Consider the following 13,893-nt stretch of genomic DNA (forward strand, 5'->3'; position numbering starts at 1 on the left):
GAGTTGTAGTGACAGATATTTTTATACCTCTAAGGTAGAATAAACTTATGAATTTTATGAACTTTAGTTTGTCAGCAAAACATAATTAGCAATCCTTGTGGGTCATACTCTTTTGAAGTTCTGTGACAAAAGTAACCATGAGCATAGTTACATGACACAGAAGTCCTTCAGATTTAAAAATATTCACTCTAAATAGGTCACATATTAACGAGTAGGATAGGTAAATTCCACTGTAACAAACTTTTGTGCTTATAGCAAACAATTCAATGTGATTTTGTTATAATAGGTACATTGCAAGAATTGATGTGACGATTAAGATCCAACTGAAACTAATCATAGATAGAAAAATTGTATGAAAACTCAATACATGTGTGAGTTTTTTTACAAATGAACAACTTCACCTCTTCATAAACAGGATTTTATTTCCAATCCAAGACAAACAATAAGTCAATGTACACAATCCAACTTCTTCCACCACCAACACAGTAAGCGCTGGCCTCGAAGTCCCTGCTCTGGAGAGATGAAAGAGCCTTGGAGATTGTGACCTCCAAACCCTCCTCCTACAGATGCAGAAACCACAGACCAAGTCACACTACTGACGATAGTCAGGAATTCATGACTGCCCAAAACTTCTCCCACTGGAGTCTAAGGGGCTCCCAAGGATACTCAAGCACAGAATCAAACGGCTCTTTGGAGGTGAGTGGGAACAACCATTCATTTTATATAAGAGATACACTATGAAGTTAAAAAGAAAAAGCTAAATAAAACATAAGATTTTAAATAACTGTCACTTGGCCACCCTGAATTATTCATTCCCTCTCTCTTGCAATTCAGGCTACATGGTGGAAATGTTTGAAATACCCATTGCTACCCAACTCTCCTACCAAAGTCTGACAAATTAAAAGGGGAGATTAAAATGTGAGCTCAAAGTAGTCATGCGTAATTACTTACCACTTATCCAGATAGATCTATAGGTTGAGAATTAAGCAAGTTTGTTAAGCTCTTCCGAGATGACTTACTAAGCATCTACTATAGGTCTGTGCCTGGGTTCCATTTATTCATTCTGCTATTCAACAAATACATACAGAGTACCTACTCAGAGCTAGAAACTATGACACATCCTAGCAGTACTAAGATAAATAGTCAGGGGAAGCAAAACTAAAGCAATAATTACAGGGTGTTACATTATAAGCTATAGAATCAAGAGCTATGGGCACAATTACTTGGATAGTTTGGGTCCAAGAAGTCGTTACAGTGGAAATGACTTTAGGCTGAGTTTTAAAGGACAACCAGGAGTTTACCTAATGGAATACAGGAAAGGAAGAGAAAATCATTTCAGGTAAGTGAATAGCATATGCAAAGGTACAAAAGGGTGAGAAGATGAGGTAAGAAGTAGGAGAAGGGGGTACAGAGAAAAAGACAATATTACAGACATAGCTTTGTTTTCCATGTCATCAAGTACAATGTAGGCAAAGCCATGAGTTTCTTCTTTTAATCAACTTTCTTCAAGCAAGAGGCTCACAAGGACTACAGCCTGGTGATTGAGCCAGTCTGACCTTGAGAGTTAGCTTCAAACCAGAAAGAAAGAATTCTGTTCTTTTACTTCCTGTCTCTAGTCTTAGACACTTTCCCAGCTCTCAAAGTCCATTCTTTGCAGAATCCAGATTCCTTGAAAGGAGAAAGGAAAGATGCTTTAATGATAAAATTAAATAGGGAAAAATTTGCATCCCCATAGTTAACTATTAAATTTGTTTCCTTTCCAAGTCCTTGGTATGCAGATCACACATTAATTTTTGTCATTGGTAAGACAAAGCGGGTAATAGACATGATTTCAAACAGGTTTCCACCACTTAAGAGCTGTGGGACTTCAGGGAAGTCATGTAATCTCTCAGAACATCATTTTTCTCACTGCAAATACCCTTCTAACTGATGGTTAAATTCAGATATGATATGAGGAAGAGAACCTGTCACAGGTTCCAGCCTACACTGAGCCTTCCATTAGGGCAGCTGCTGTACATGGTAATAGAAGATTCATTCCTTCAACAAATCTTCATTGAGGACTTACCATTAGAGAAACCAGAAATATAAAAATAAACCTGCACTGGACTTTGCTCTCTAGGACCTCACAATCTTCAGCAAAAGTAGAGAACATGCTCAAATAGCTATATTACTTGGAAAGTGGTTACTACTGAGAGACAGACAGACAGTAGCCGGGATGTTGGAAGGACAGAGATTACCCCTGGTGTGAAGGCATTGGCGGGAGAGAAGGGGCAAGAATTTGGGAGCTGGGAATGAAGGACAGGAGTATTGGAGCTGTTGGACAGTTTCATCTCTTCTAAAGTGGACAGGGGTGGTATGGAGTGGAGGATCAGTCTGCCCCCTCACAGACGAAATGAGAGGCCCGGGAAGGGTCACACCTCGCTCAACTTCACACTCACGTTAAGGCAGAGCCACGAAAAGAATTCAGAACTCCCCACCCCTTCCCTTATCCAAAGCATTTTGCTACCTTCTAAAACTAGGGCCATTTGCAGATGTAAAGGACAGGAAAGGCCAGGAACGCAGCAGAAGGGAGATGGTGAGGTGCCTCTGGCCACTGTCCCTGGTTGAGAATGGAGACTCGGCAGTGAGAGCGCCGTCGGGGGTGGGGATGGAGTGGGGGCCAGGAGGGGCGGGCTTAGGACAAGCGGGAGGGCAGGCCAGGGGGTGGGGAGAGGGGGACGGGCAGCAGTCCGGGCTGCCGTGGCACCTACCCAGCGGCGGGAGCCAGCGCTCAGGCTCCCGGCCATGAGACGGCGGTCACCGGCGCTGCGGCGGCTGCTGGCGCTGCTGCTGGCGCTGCTGCTGTTGCCACCGCCACTGCCGCAGGCGCTGCTCGGGGCGCCCTGCCCGGAGCCCTGCAGCTGCCGGCCCGACGGCGCCCTGCGCTGCCCCGGCCCACGGGCCGGCCTCAGCCGACTGTGAGTACGCGGCGCCCCAGCCTGGCACCCTCGCTTGCTCCAGCCGCCTGGCCTCCCTGCTGTTTTGCCCCCTTTTACCTGGATGTTGGAGAAAGATGCTTCGCCCTGTCAAACTTCGCCACCCCGCTTAGAGCGTTGTGAAGCCAAAGCTTGGGAGCTGTCTTTGCCACCCCGTGCTGTCTTGGGTTGGAGCCCAGGCACCCAGGCCCGCTCTTTCCCTCTAGTTGGGGCCAGAGCCAAGGGCATGGAACTGCCCAGAAGCCATGTGGGGAGGCCTCACTCCCTGCAGCTGCTGGAAGGGGACAGGGTGACCTGCTCCTTACTTAGCAGTTGTCTCTGCCAGGAGAAGTATTGCGTGGTCTTTGGGCCTTGGGCCAGCCAGGTTGGTGAAGGCTTCTGTGGGCTTTGGCATTCTACGGTCCTCTAGGAATGGGGTGCTCAGGCTCTACGGCCAGGAGTGATCTGGTCATTCAGGGGGGTCTGCTGGCTAACCAGTGCCCACCTACTACACCTTAGTGAGCATACAAGCCACTGCTCCACCCCAGCCCCAGATGTGCTTGCATTGTCCGATCAGATGCATTTCCATTTCAGACCGGTTGCTTAATCAGTGAGGGGCCTTGAGTCCCAGCTCTGGCACAATCACAGACACAGATGGCGCTTAGGGAATTGTACACACCAGCAGGAAGGTGGAGGAAGTTGTTTGCTGCAGTGATGGGGTGGAGAGGAGAGGAGGGCCTTTAGCACTAGAGTATCAGAGCGTCACCTGCTCTCCTTTCCTCCTTTCTTCAATTTAGAAAAAGGTATCATGCATTATATGGTTCTATTTATATGAAACATCCAGATAGAAAGGAGATTAGTAGCCATCAGGCTGGAGTGAAGGCCCAGTGACAGCTTAATGGGTGTTGCTTTTTGCAGTGACGGAAATTATTTAAAATGAGATAGTGGTGATGGCTGCACAAGTCTATGAACATACTAAAAACCATTGCATTGCACACTTTAAATGGGTGAACTTTATAGTATATAAATTACATCTCAATAAAATTGCCAGAAGAGAAAAGGAAGGAAAAGAAAGAAAAGAAGACTATGAAAGTATCCAAAAGGAAGGCTGGTGGAGGTCTTAGTTATGTTCTAACCATTAGAGGTGATGGAATTCTATGCTGGGGGAGGAAAGAGACCCTCCCCCATTTTCTGGGGCTCCCAGCAGTCTGTCAGGAACCCATTTCATGGAGGGGATTCCCCACCCTCCTGAGGGGCTGAGCTTCTCCTCTGGAAGAGTCAGTGGCCTTTGGGGAATATCTGCAGTTGAGAGATAAAGTTTAAAGGTTGAGGGGTTTGTATTAATTAGTTTCCATTAGTTATCTTGTCAGCTCAATTCCCTGAAGGTGAGGGCCATGCTGATAGAATTCATTTCAATCAATAAATAAATCCATAGAAGCTGCCTTTCAAGCCCCAGCCCTTGTCCTTCCCTGACGTGCCTCCCCTCTTGTTCTTATGGATGACTGTGCCACTAACACTGTGCCTTTCTTACTCACCTGGTACTTAAAGTACAGATTATAAGAAACTGAGATCCAAAGAAATTGAAAAACCTGCCAAGGTTCCACAGCTACTGAGGAACAAAAGAATTTCATTTGCTATCTTTTTATATTTGCTTCTTTTTGTAAGAAGACTACCCCTTCCTTTAAAAAAAAAAAAAAAAATCCCACTTCTCCAGATTGGAACTGAGTGGAAAACCCCCCTGGTGGGAGGCAGACATGGGTGAGCCAGCTCCTTTCAGATTCAGCTTTTCACTGAGATCTCTTGGTGGCCCTCTGCCACACCCACGTTGGCCTCAGGAGAGTAGTACCTCTTCCTTAGAGTAGGCTGATGTGAAAAGAATGAAACAAATTCTCTCCCTGCCCCACAGCAGGGAGAAGCCTAGAACCCCTTGAAAAGATTTTCTAGGAATGACTAGGTTTGGGGATGGAGATGGGAAGCAGGCACATGGTAAGTGCTGTCAGCATGCTGAGACTGGTTAGTCCTGCTCCCAGAAAGGGGCCAACTGTCTTGGCTCTGAAGTCCTTTGCCATCTCTGTAGGGATTCCAGAGTCCTTGACTTCCTCCCTTCACATGCACTATCTTGGCATGCACACCAGCAGCATCTCCTCCTAAACATTTAAACCCCTTAGGTCAGCATGTGCACTGACCCTCACAAGGTCAGGTTTCCCAAGAATCAGATAATTGAGAAAGGACCTTGTCTTTTAGGAGAGAACCCTATGGAGGTAGAGCCCATAAAAGCCAAAATGGAATAGGTTTTTCAGCATGATAAGGTGACTTCAACATCCATATGACAAGAGAGATGCAGAAAGAATAGGAAAGTAGTTTCTTTAAGGTAATGTTCTTCAGACCAGCAGCTTAAGCATCACGTGGGAAAGGTTAAAAATGAATACTCTTGAGCCACAGTCCCAATCTACTGCATCAGAAACTCTGAGGGTGTCGTCCAGCAATCTGTGTTTCAGCAAGCTCCCAGGTGATGCTGATGCATGCTTAAGTTTGAGAATCAAGGGATTGCTCTCCACAGAGGATATAATCTTCTAGAAAGCAAGAGGATGTTTCAAACTTCTTTATAGCCTATGCTTCTCTTCCCATTCCCCTACTCCCCCACCCCACCCACATACACATTTACAATACCTATTTATTGCAATAGGCAGCTGAGAGTAAAACCTCAAACTCTGAGACATATAGAAATTAAACAAGGTTGAGAAGCATTTTTTGTTTTGTTCATTTGTTTTGTTTTGTCTTCAAAGAGGGGCTGGGGAAGGAATCCATGGAGGAGAGAATGAAGATATAAGGGATGATGGAGTAAGATGTCAATGGGAGTGGGAGCAGAGCATCCAGCATCAGACAGAGAGGGAGAGTTAATCCTAGAAAGAGAGGGACACTTCTGAGTCCTGGGGAAGGAAGACAGATGAGTAAAGGTATACATTTGAGGTAAAGAAAAGAGAAAGTGAACGGGCTCATGCTGAAACCCTCTTTTCTTGGCAATAAATGAATGAAGAGGTAAACAGTAACTATAAGATAGAAAAGATAGAAAATACCATGAATAACACATTACTGTGAGTTCAGAAAAAGAAGAGAGCTGAAATCATAAGTCTTCCAGAAGAAGGATGTGTCTTATACTACGTTATCCACAAGGTTTGACTCTGCAGAGAGAGGGGAAGCTCTCTCAATTCTGGTCGTTGGAGAAGGGGAGCACCACAGAGCACCTCAGAATTCATCACCAGCACCTCAGTAGATGCTACTTTATGTTTGAATCATTTCATGCCTTGGGAGTCCTGCCTTATGACTTGCATCTAAAGTCCACTATCTTGTTTTTTGTTTGTTTTGTTTTGTTTTGTTTTTAAAAGGAACATGGGGTATAACTGATTATCACTGATAAGCCCGCTACTTGTAAGTTTTGAAAATGGCATCATTCAATGGTTCATACCTTTGCACCTCTTCTATATTTTATTAAAAACTTAGGTAGTTAAAATCTAAAATGTGATATAAAAAATAGCCTCCCACGTGTTCACTCATTTTAATTGGAGAAAAAAAAAGTAAAAGAAAAAGATGGATTTTAAAAATTCCCTTTTCCTTTTCTTATTAGTTCCAGACAAGTGGAAAGAGGGAGAAAAAAATCTCACCTTCCCCATAGTTATATAAAGATCTTTGTCTCTATGACAACAGAAAGGTTGATCTGCTTGATATGGAAACAGCTTCCGAAAAATCTGTTAGTAAGAAAATGCTAATAATAATAATGGCAATTTATTTTTTGCATGTTGTGCCTCCTGAACAGAGATTAAACTTTTATACTTTACTATGAGACAAAATCCAGAGACTTTGGAAGGATAAAATGTGCTGTATCTATCAGTCCAGTGTCACAAGAAGTGTCAGTCTCTTGACATCTTTCCAGAGTGTCTTTCTCCTTTTCCTACCTTAGGTGGTAATCTGGGTCCAGAATGGTTTCAGTGTTGCAGAGGGCTGTACTGGGGAGGGTCCTTATGGAGCCCACAGTCTAGGTAGAAACATACCCAAGAGGCTAGTATAGGTAGGAAAAGAGGCAGCAAGGGGCTAAAGAATCCAGGTACTAGATCAATCACTATGGGCTGAAATCTCTAAGGGAAAGCTTCATGGACTAAGGGTTATGAGCATGAACCTTGAAGGAGAGTAGTCCACGTAGAAGAAAAACACAAGTTAGACTAGAGATTTCCTTGCTGGGAAGCAAAAAATAGGGCTGAATGTATTTGTCCCTTTTTATGCTTCTCCCATGCTCTTTGGGGGAATTTTTTGGTAAGGGAAAATATAAAGTCATCAGAAATATTTGATGAAATTATCCAGAAAGTTGTGCAAAAAGAAAAAAAAAAATTCCCAATGTGTAGTTCTGGACTGATAAACCTTCAAAGTCATTCTTGGACAGTTTATTACAAAGGCATTAAGTAAAAACCATGATTTGGAGTCAGTTCCCAATAAGCTTTCCCCAATGGCTGCTCTCTCCCATACACTCATAACCTGTTTTGATACGTAGTATTGCACATACCCCACCATAATGTAATTATTTACTCAATGTGTACCTCCTCTGCTACAGAAGGTTTCTCAACCTCAGCACAATCATCCTTTGAGCCCAGATGATCACCTGTTATGGAGGGCTGTGTGGTACCCTGCAGGATATTTAGCAGCATCCCTGGCCTCCACCCACTATATGCCAGTAGCATTGCCCTCCCAAATTATGACAACCAAAAATGTCTCTAGATATTTGCCAAATGTCCCAGGTGTGTGATGGGGTGGGGAGAGTCCCACCCCACCGCACCTTGGTTTTGAATCATTGTGCTAAAGTGAGAAGCACCTGAAGAGGTCTTATTCAATTCAAGCCATATGATTAAAGTGTCTACTGAGCTACTGGTGATCAAACTGAGTGAACAGCTGAATAAGTACAATGAACCAATGCAAAAAGGAGGCACATGTGTTAGCATGTATCACATATAAATGTCACTTTAAAAATCTCCATCCTAGAGAATGGGGAGACAAGAAGGTGCTATCGGTAGTGGAAGGAGTTCTTTGTATTACAGCAATATCCAAGTCCCAGATTTTGCAAACCTCTCTCCTATCTGTCCTTTGAAAGGGCCATCCAGAGAAGCAAGATCAGAAGCTTACCTATTTTAGTATATTCCATCAAGGCTGTTCTAATTTTTTCTTTAATTTGTTTTAACTCACTCATTAGAGAAAAATCAATTCCCAGCCAGGGATCCATTAAAACAAAACACAAAAATCACCAAGGCAGCCTGAATTGAGACCTATTGGCCTATTGGCCCCAGAAGGGCCATGACACAAAGTAAGAGTCCACAGGAGGGAAGCCTAACAAGCTCTTACAAGTAGGACAGCTTGGGCCTACCTCCAGCTTCCCTGCAGCTGAACTAGACAAAAAAAAAAAAAAAATTCTATATGCAGAAAGCTCATGTCCCACCTCCCTACCTTACCCCACTGAAAAAACCCAAAGACTCAAGGCAGAGGTTGATATTGAACCTCTGTTCTGACTCAGCTCTCCCAGTTATTACCTTTAAGGCAGTTCTTAAACCTGGCTGTGCCTTTTAACAGACTTCCTGGGGGAAGCTTTACAAGGGTCACGTTTTATTAGTTTAAAAATCATCCTTTTGGGGAAAGTGAATGATGGCCCCCAGCCAGACAACAGAGTTCCCAAAATTTCAGCAGCAATATAGAGCCAAAAAACTTCATACACAGATCCCTTTGGCACTGGACCCAGTGCTCCCTCAGCAGAGAAATAATTCCTTGATTTTTTTTTTTTTTGCGATTTTTCATTTTTTATTTTAAAAGCAAATTAATTCAGGGCTCCAGTCCTGCTCTTTTATCCACCTTTGTCTTCTTCCCAAGCCCTGCAGTTTGGCTTCTTTTCATGTCTTAAAATGAGAGATGGAAGCTTTCTTTCCAAAATACAGTCTCCCAGGTTGGCCGCACCAGGCAGTATGCTGGCCATGTGCAACTTTTATCTTACTCATGGAATTTTAAAGCCAGTTGAGTCACAGTGGTGGAAGAGAGGCCCTGCTGCTCACTTCTAGACTCAAGAGAGCTGGCTCCATGGGAGCATATGTGTTCTGTTCTGGCAGCTCCCGTGGCTGTGTGAAAAAAATCATATTTAATGCAGATTTTAGCAAATTTTGCACCAGCTATTTTTTTAAGCAGTAAATTAAAATAATCCCACCCACCAGGCAGGTGGGCTCTTTGACTTGGTGAGCAGCTTCTAGCAGCTTCTCCACATGGTCCTCATGTACTCCCAGCTTCTGCCTCACTGGGAGATGCCACCCCCTCCCTGACAGCAAGCTACTCACAGCTGCTCTCTATGTGGCCTGAACCACAGCTCTTTAATGCCACCTGAGCCAAATTCAGAAAAGTCCAATTTACAAGTAAAACAACTTTCAGAATGAAGTTTTTATCCCTTGCTGCTGTTAAATTTGTCCTTGGCTCTGATAAAATGAAATGACTCCTAGGTTCATGATTCTACCTTGTGAGCAGCAGCCCCAGTTATCTGAATTCATCAAGAGGACAAAGACCACAGAGACATGAGTTCTAGCACCAGGCCCCTTTTCCCTAATTTCCACCGTGGCCTTAGGACACTGAAAAAACCTCTGTGCTATCTACAGAAGTGGTATGATGATTCTTGCCCCCAAGTTTGCTGACTGTGGTGAAGATAAAGGGGACAGCAAAGCCAAAAGTACCTGGAAATAAAGGTTTCAAGTAACTACAAAGTATTACTGTAACAATCTGATGATGCAGAGAAAACCGAGAAACCCACAGCCCATAGATAAGGTTGAACAGTAAATATCTACCGTCCAAGAGGCAAGCCTGATGGAACAGTCTTGTTCCTGGGAGGTGTTAATTAGAGAAAATGACCCACTAGGTCTCCTCAACCTGGACAGTGAATAAGTTAGAATCCTGAAATAGCAGAGCTCATTATTGCCTGAAGTCCGATATGCTGGATGTTACAGCCCAGGCTGAGCCGCCTCTTAAGACACGCCACCTAACACCTGATTATACCATTTTCTGTTGTTCAACAGAGACAGTTCTGTCTGCCTAGCTAGAACATCCAATCCTATTCCTTCCCCATCCCTAAGCCTCAGGCTGGACACATAAAAACCTTCAGGTCAGATTTGGTGACCACTCAGGAACTACACACTGAAATGTCCAGGACAACGTGCAGAATTCACAGACACAACCCCTGCTTCTCCATGAACTGATAATCTTCCAGCCACAGGAGAGAGAGGACTAGTTTTCAGCTGACTGCAGGGAAATGCAGAAGGTGATAAAAGCCAGGCAAAGATTATAAACAAAATCTGGTGAGAGTTTAGAGGAGGGAGCTGTCCCTTCTAGCCAGAGTAGCAAAGGTACCTTGGTGGGGGTATTATTTGAGCTGCTATTCTCTAAGCATCACTCTCTTCAGGGGCAGCTGGGCTGACATGGTTATCCCATAAACTGCATCCTGGCCTTTGACAGTAGCTGAGAGGCCACCAGGGAATCACTATTCAAAGCCTACTGCTCTCTCACTGACCACTGGGCACATGCCCTGTCTGTGTTATGGATCATGAGTGGAAGAATGGATGATCTCCTTCTGGAAACCTTGGGTGGGGCTCTGCTCAGGCTTTTCTCATTTCCAACACCAGAAAGTGACTCTGACAAATTTCATCATAAGAATTTAACTTAATAAAAGAAGAAGGTCGTAGAAGGATGTGAGCAAGATTCAGAGAGAACTTGGCATTTCAGCAACAAGAGGTCAGGGAACTTTTCTCTAGATTCCACCTTTACAATGAATTGGTTCCCAAGACTTCTCCTGTCCATTACAAGCTTAAAATTCCTAAGAGAATCTGATGGCTCCAAACTCCATTCCTGAGACAGAAGCACAGTCAATGAGATGTTTCCAGCTTGGTGCAACCAGCAATGAGCTGCTTCCAGAGAAGGGGAATTTTTGAGTCAGGCAACCACACAAATTGGTGTCTACCAGAGCTGAGGAGTCAGTGAAAATTGAAGGTATCTGTGCCAGTAATTTCCGGCACTTCAAACCCCATCCCATCAAAGTAATTAAAAGTATGTAACATATTATTTGCAATCAGCTTTTATAGGCTCACCAAAATAAAATTTAAAAAAACATGTCTGGAAGCAGAAGCTTATAATGAAAGAGCTTCCTGAAGCATATCTGCAATGCCACTGCCCTGATAACATAATATTCTCTGCTTCTAAAAAATATTTTTGAGAAATCATAACAGATGATGCAGACCTTCCCTGGGGAGAATTCAACATGTAGTTTTATTTACCAGAGTTATTCTTTTCATGTTATATTATTGCTAGAAGAATTCTAGTTTGAGGGTAAAGATTGAGTTACTTTGCTTTGTGTCTTTAGGAAACTTAAAATGAGTTTTGAGTAAAGGCTCAGACGTGTTTACCATTTTCCTCTGAAGCTTTGTATTTTTAATTTACTTGTTGCACAAATGATGGGGGAAATCCATTATCCAGGGGCTCTTCTTGAAAATCTTGGTTCACATTATCATTGGTAAACTCCTCACAGCTTCTGGGGTGCTCTGGAAAGTCTGTCCTGAAGAAGGTCACTCAAATTGCACTTTCCAAAAGGGGAGTTCCAACTGACTGACTTTTTTTAAATCAAGGAACAAATGAGAACCCTGCAGAATGGCTCCTTAGAGTTATTTAACCAAACTTTGTTCTTTATCATTTCTTTAAAAGGCTATCAGGCAGGGGCTGTAAGAGATACTTGAGCCAAAAAGAAAGGTACCAAGTAGGAATGTTTACTCTCCCTCAGCTGTCCTAAATAATCAGCAGAGTCAAGAGTTAGAGATAAGTCACAGGCATTTTGCAGACTTAAGGGTGATCTTGACAAATAAGTGTCCATTTCAAAGTCCTGAACCCACCCTACCCCAGCCCCAATAAGAACATAGAGTTGTCACTAGATATACAGCTGGGGTAGCTTGAATCCTTCCAGTAAGCAGCTGTGAATTAAAAAGTGCATATTGAGCTCTAATCTTGTGCTAGTTGCTGTATTAATATTACAGAAACATTTTCTTATTTAATCTCAAAGATTTCTGTGGTATAGTTAGTATCATCACATTTCTTTTTCTTTTTTTTTTTTTTGGTCTTTTTAGGGCTGCACCTGCGGCATATGGACATTCCCAGGCTAAGGGTCAAATTGGAACTGCAGCTGCCAGCCTACACCACAGCAACAGCAACACCAGATCTGAGCCATGTCTGTGACCTACACCACAGCTCATGGCAATGCCAGATCCCCAACCCACTGAGTGAGACCAGGGATCGAACCTGCATCTTCATGGATACTAGTCAGGTTCATTACCACTGAGCCACAATGGGAACTCCCCTCACCACTTTATATGTGAAATGAACCCAGGCAATCTGGTTCCAGAGTCTCTTCACTATCCCACTTTGCTGCCTGCAGAGAGAAAGCCATTGGTAATGAAGAAACATTCCATAGAGTATACAAAGCCTAAGACGGACCTTAACCAAGGGTAGAATATGACCAGCAGAGAAGGGAAGACGTGTCAGATGGTGGAGACAGTGTGACTGATAGCAGCAAAATGTGAGGCAAGATCAGGAAATAGAATAGTCTGAATTGTCTAGGGAGGCACTGTCTAGTAGAAATCATATAACGTTAGGCACATGCAAAATGAATTTTCCAATAGTCACAATTTAAAAGGTTTTAAAAGGTGAAATTAAGTTTAATGAATGATTTCATTTAATCCAAATGTACAAAATATTATCATTTTGTTGGAAGGCAGAGATATTGAGTAACATCCTCCAAACTGAGAGGGAAAAACAAAGCAGGCAACTCCATAAAGTACAATTATGAAATCTCTTGAGTATAACTTGCATACAAGTTGGATCGGGCAGACAGCAATCCAGAGGAATCTGCAGCTATGCTGACACCACTGGGTTTCGGAAAGAGTACTGGGGGACTTAACAATGCCAGAGTCAAAAACAGAACCTGATTACTGGGGAAAAGCATGTCCACACTGGATGGAAAGTGGGGTTTTTCCTTCCCCTGGGTGGGGGGGGGGTGTCTCATGACCATTAACTGTCTACATCAGCAAAAGCCATGCTTCCAGTTTTCATATCGGATGAAGACAAGGATAAAAGTAAATAGGGAACATATCTGGTTTGGGTGCTTCCCTTGTGAGTAGACTAAGACTCAGCCATGCAGAAAGGGGATGGGGTAGGACCGTGGGCCTAAGATAGAATTGACAAAACGGAGTCGGGGTGATCCAGCCACATAGACCTCAACATGTAATCAATACAAAAGTTGTTCATAAGAGACTTGACATAATTTTCTCTTGCCAAGGCTTCATTATCTGGTGTGTATTTTACACTTACAGGGTATCTCAATTTGCACTTTACATATTTCAAGTGCTCGATGGCCATATGTGGCTAGTGGCTGCCTTTTGGACAGGGCAAGATTAGTGCATTGATTATAGGAGAAGAGTGGGTGACAGGACTGGCAAATGAAACTTTGGCCTTAATTTTGCCTGGGGGGGGGAGCACTGAATGCAAGACTGAGATATTTGCAAGTAAGTAGACAGGCCAAGGGGAGGCACAGAAGAAATCTGAGTATAAGAGTAACTGGAGGGAGTTATCAGGGAGATTAATCTAGACGGGGCAGAGGGGACTCAGGATGGGGTGAAGGGAGACCAGTCTGGGGACTGCAGAGCTGTCGAGGTAGAGAAAAGAATAGCCAAGAAGAGTGGCAATGGAAAAGGAACAAAGGGGCTGGAAACAAGAGACAAGTGTGAGGGCAGAATCCACCAGAGACTGGGAGTTCAGTGGTATAACAGAGGAAACATTTATTCAAGGCACCTGGTAAATTTTCAAAAAAAAAAACTGGGTAGTCATTAGTGCT

At 43.4% G+C, this 13,893-nt stretch overlaps 1 protein-coding gene across 2 annotated transcripts in view; it reads left to right on the top strand.

Annotated features, from left to right (window-relative positions):
• Window positions 1-2,726: 2,726 nt before the first annotated feature.
• The window catches only part of LHCGR (luteinizing hormone/choriogonadotropin receptor), a 57,690-nt gene continuing 46,523 nt past the window's right edge, over window positions 2,727-13,893 (top strand). For both annotated transcript variants that reach the window (XM_047782110.1, XM_047782111.1), the window contains exon 1: window positions 2,727-2,957. In XM_047782110.1, coding sequence (XP_047638066.1) covers window positions 2,785-2,957 — 173 coding nt within the window. In that variant the 5' untranslated portion in view covers window positions 2,727-2,784. The remainder of the gene's footprint in view (window positions 2,958-13,893) is intronic.

The sequence above is a fragment of the Phacochoerus africanus genome, chromosome 5 (assembly GCF_016906955.1).
Source record: "Phacochoerus africanus isolate WHEZ1 chromosome 5, ROS_Pafr_v1, whole genome shotgun sequence".
Lineage (NCBI taxonomy): Eukaryota > Metazoa > Chordata > Mammalia > Artiodactyla > Suidae > Phacochoerus > Phacochoerus africanus.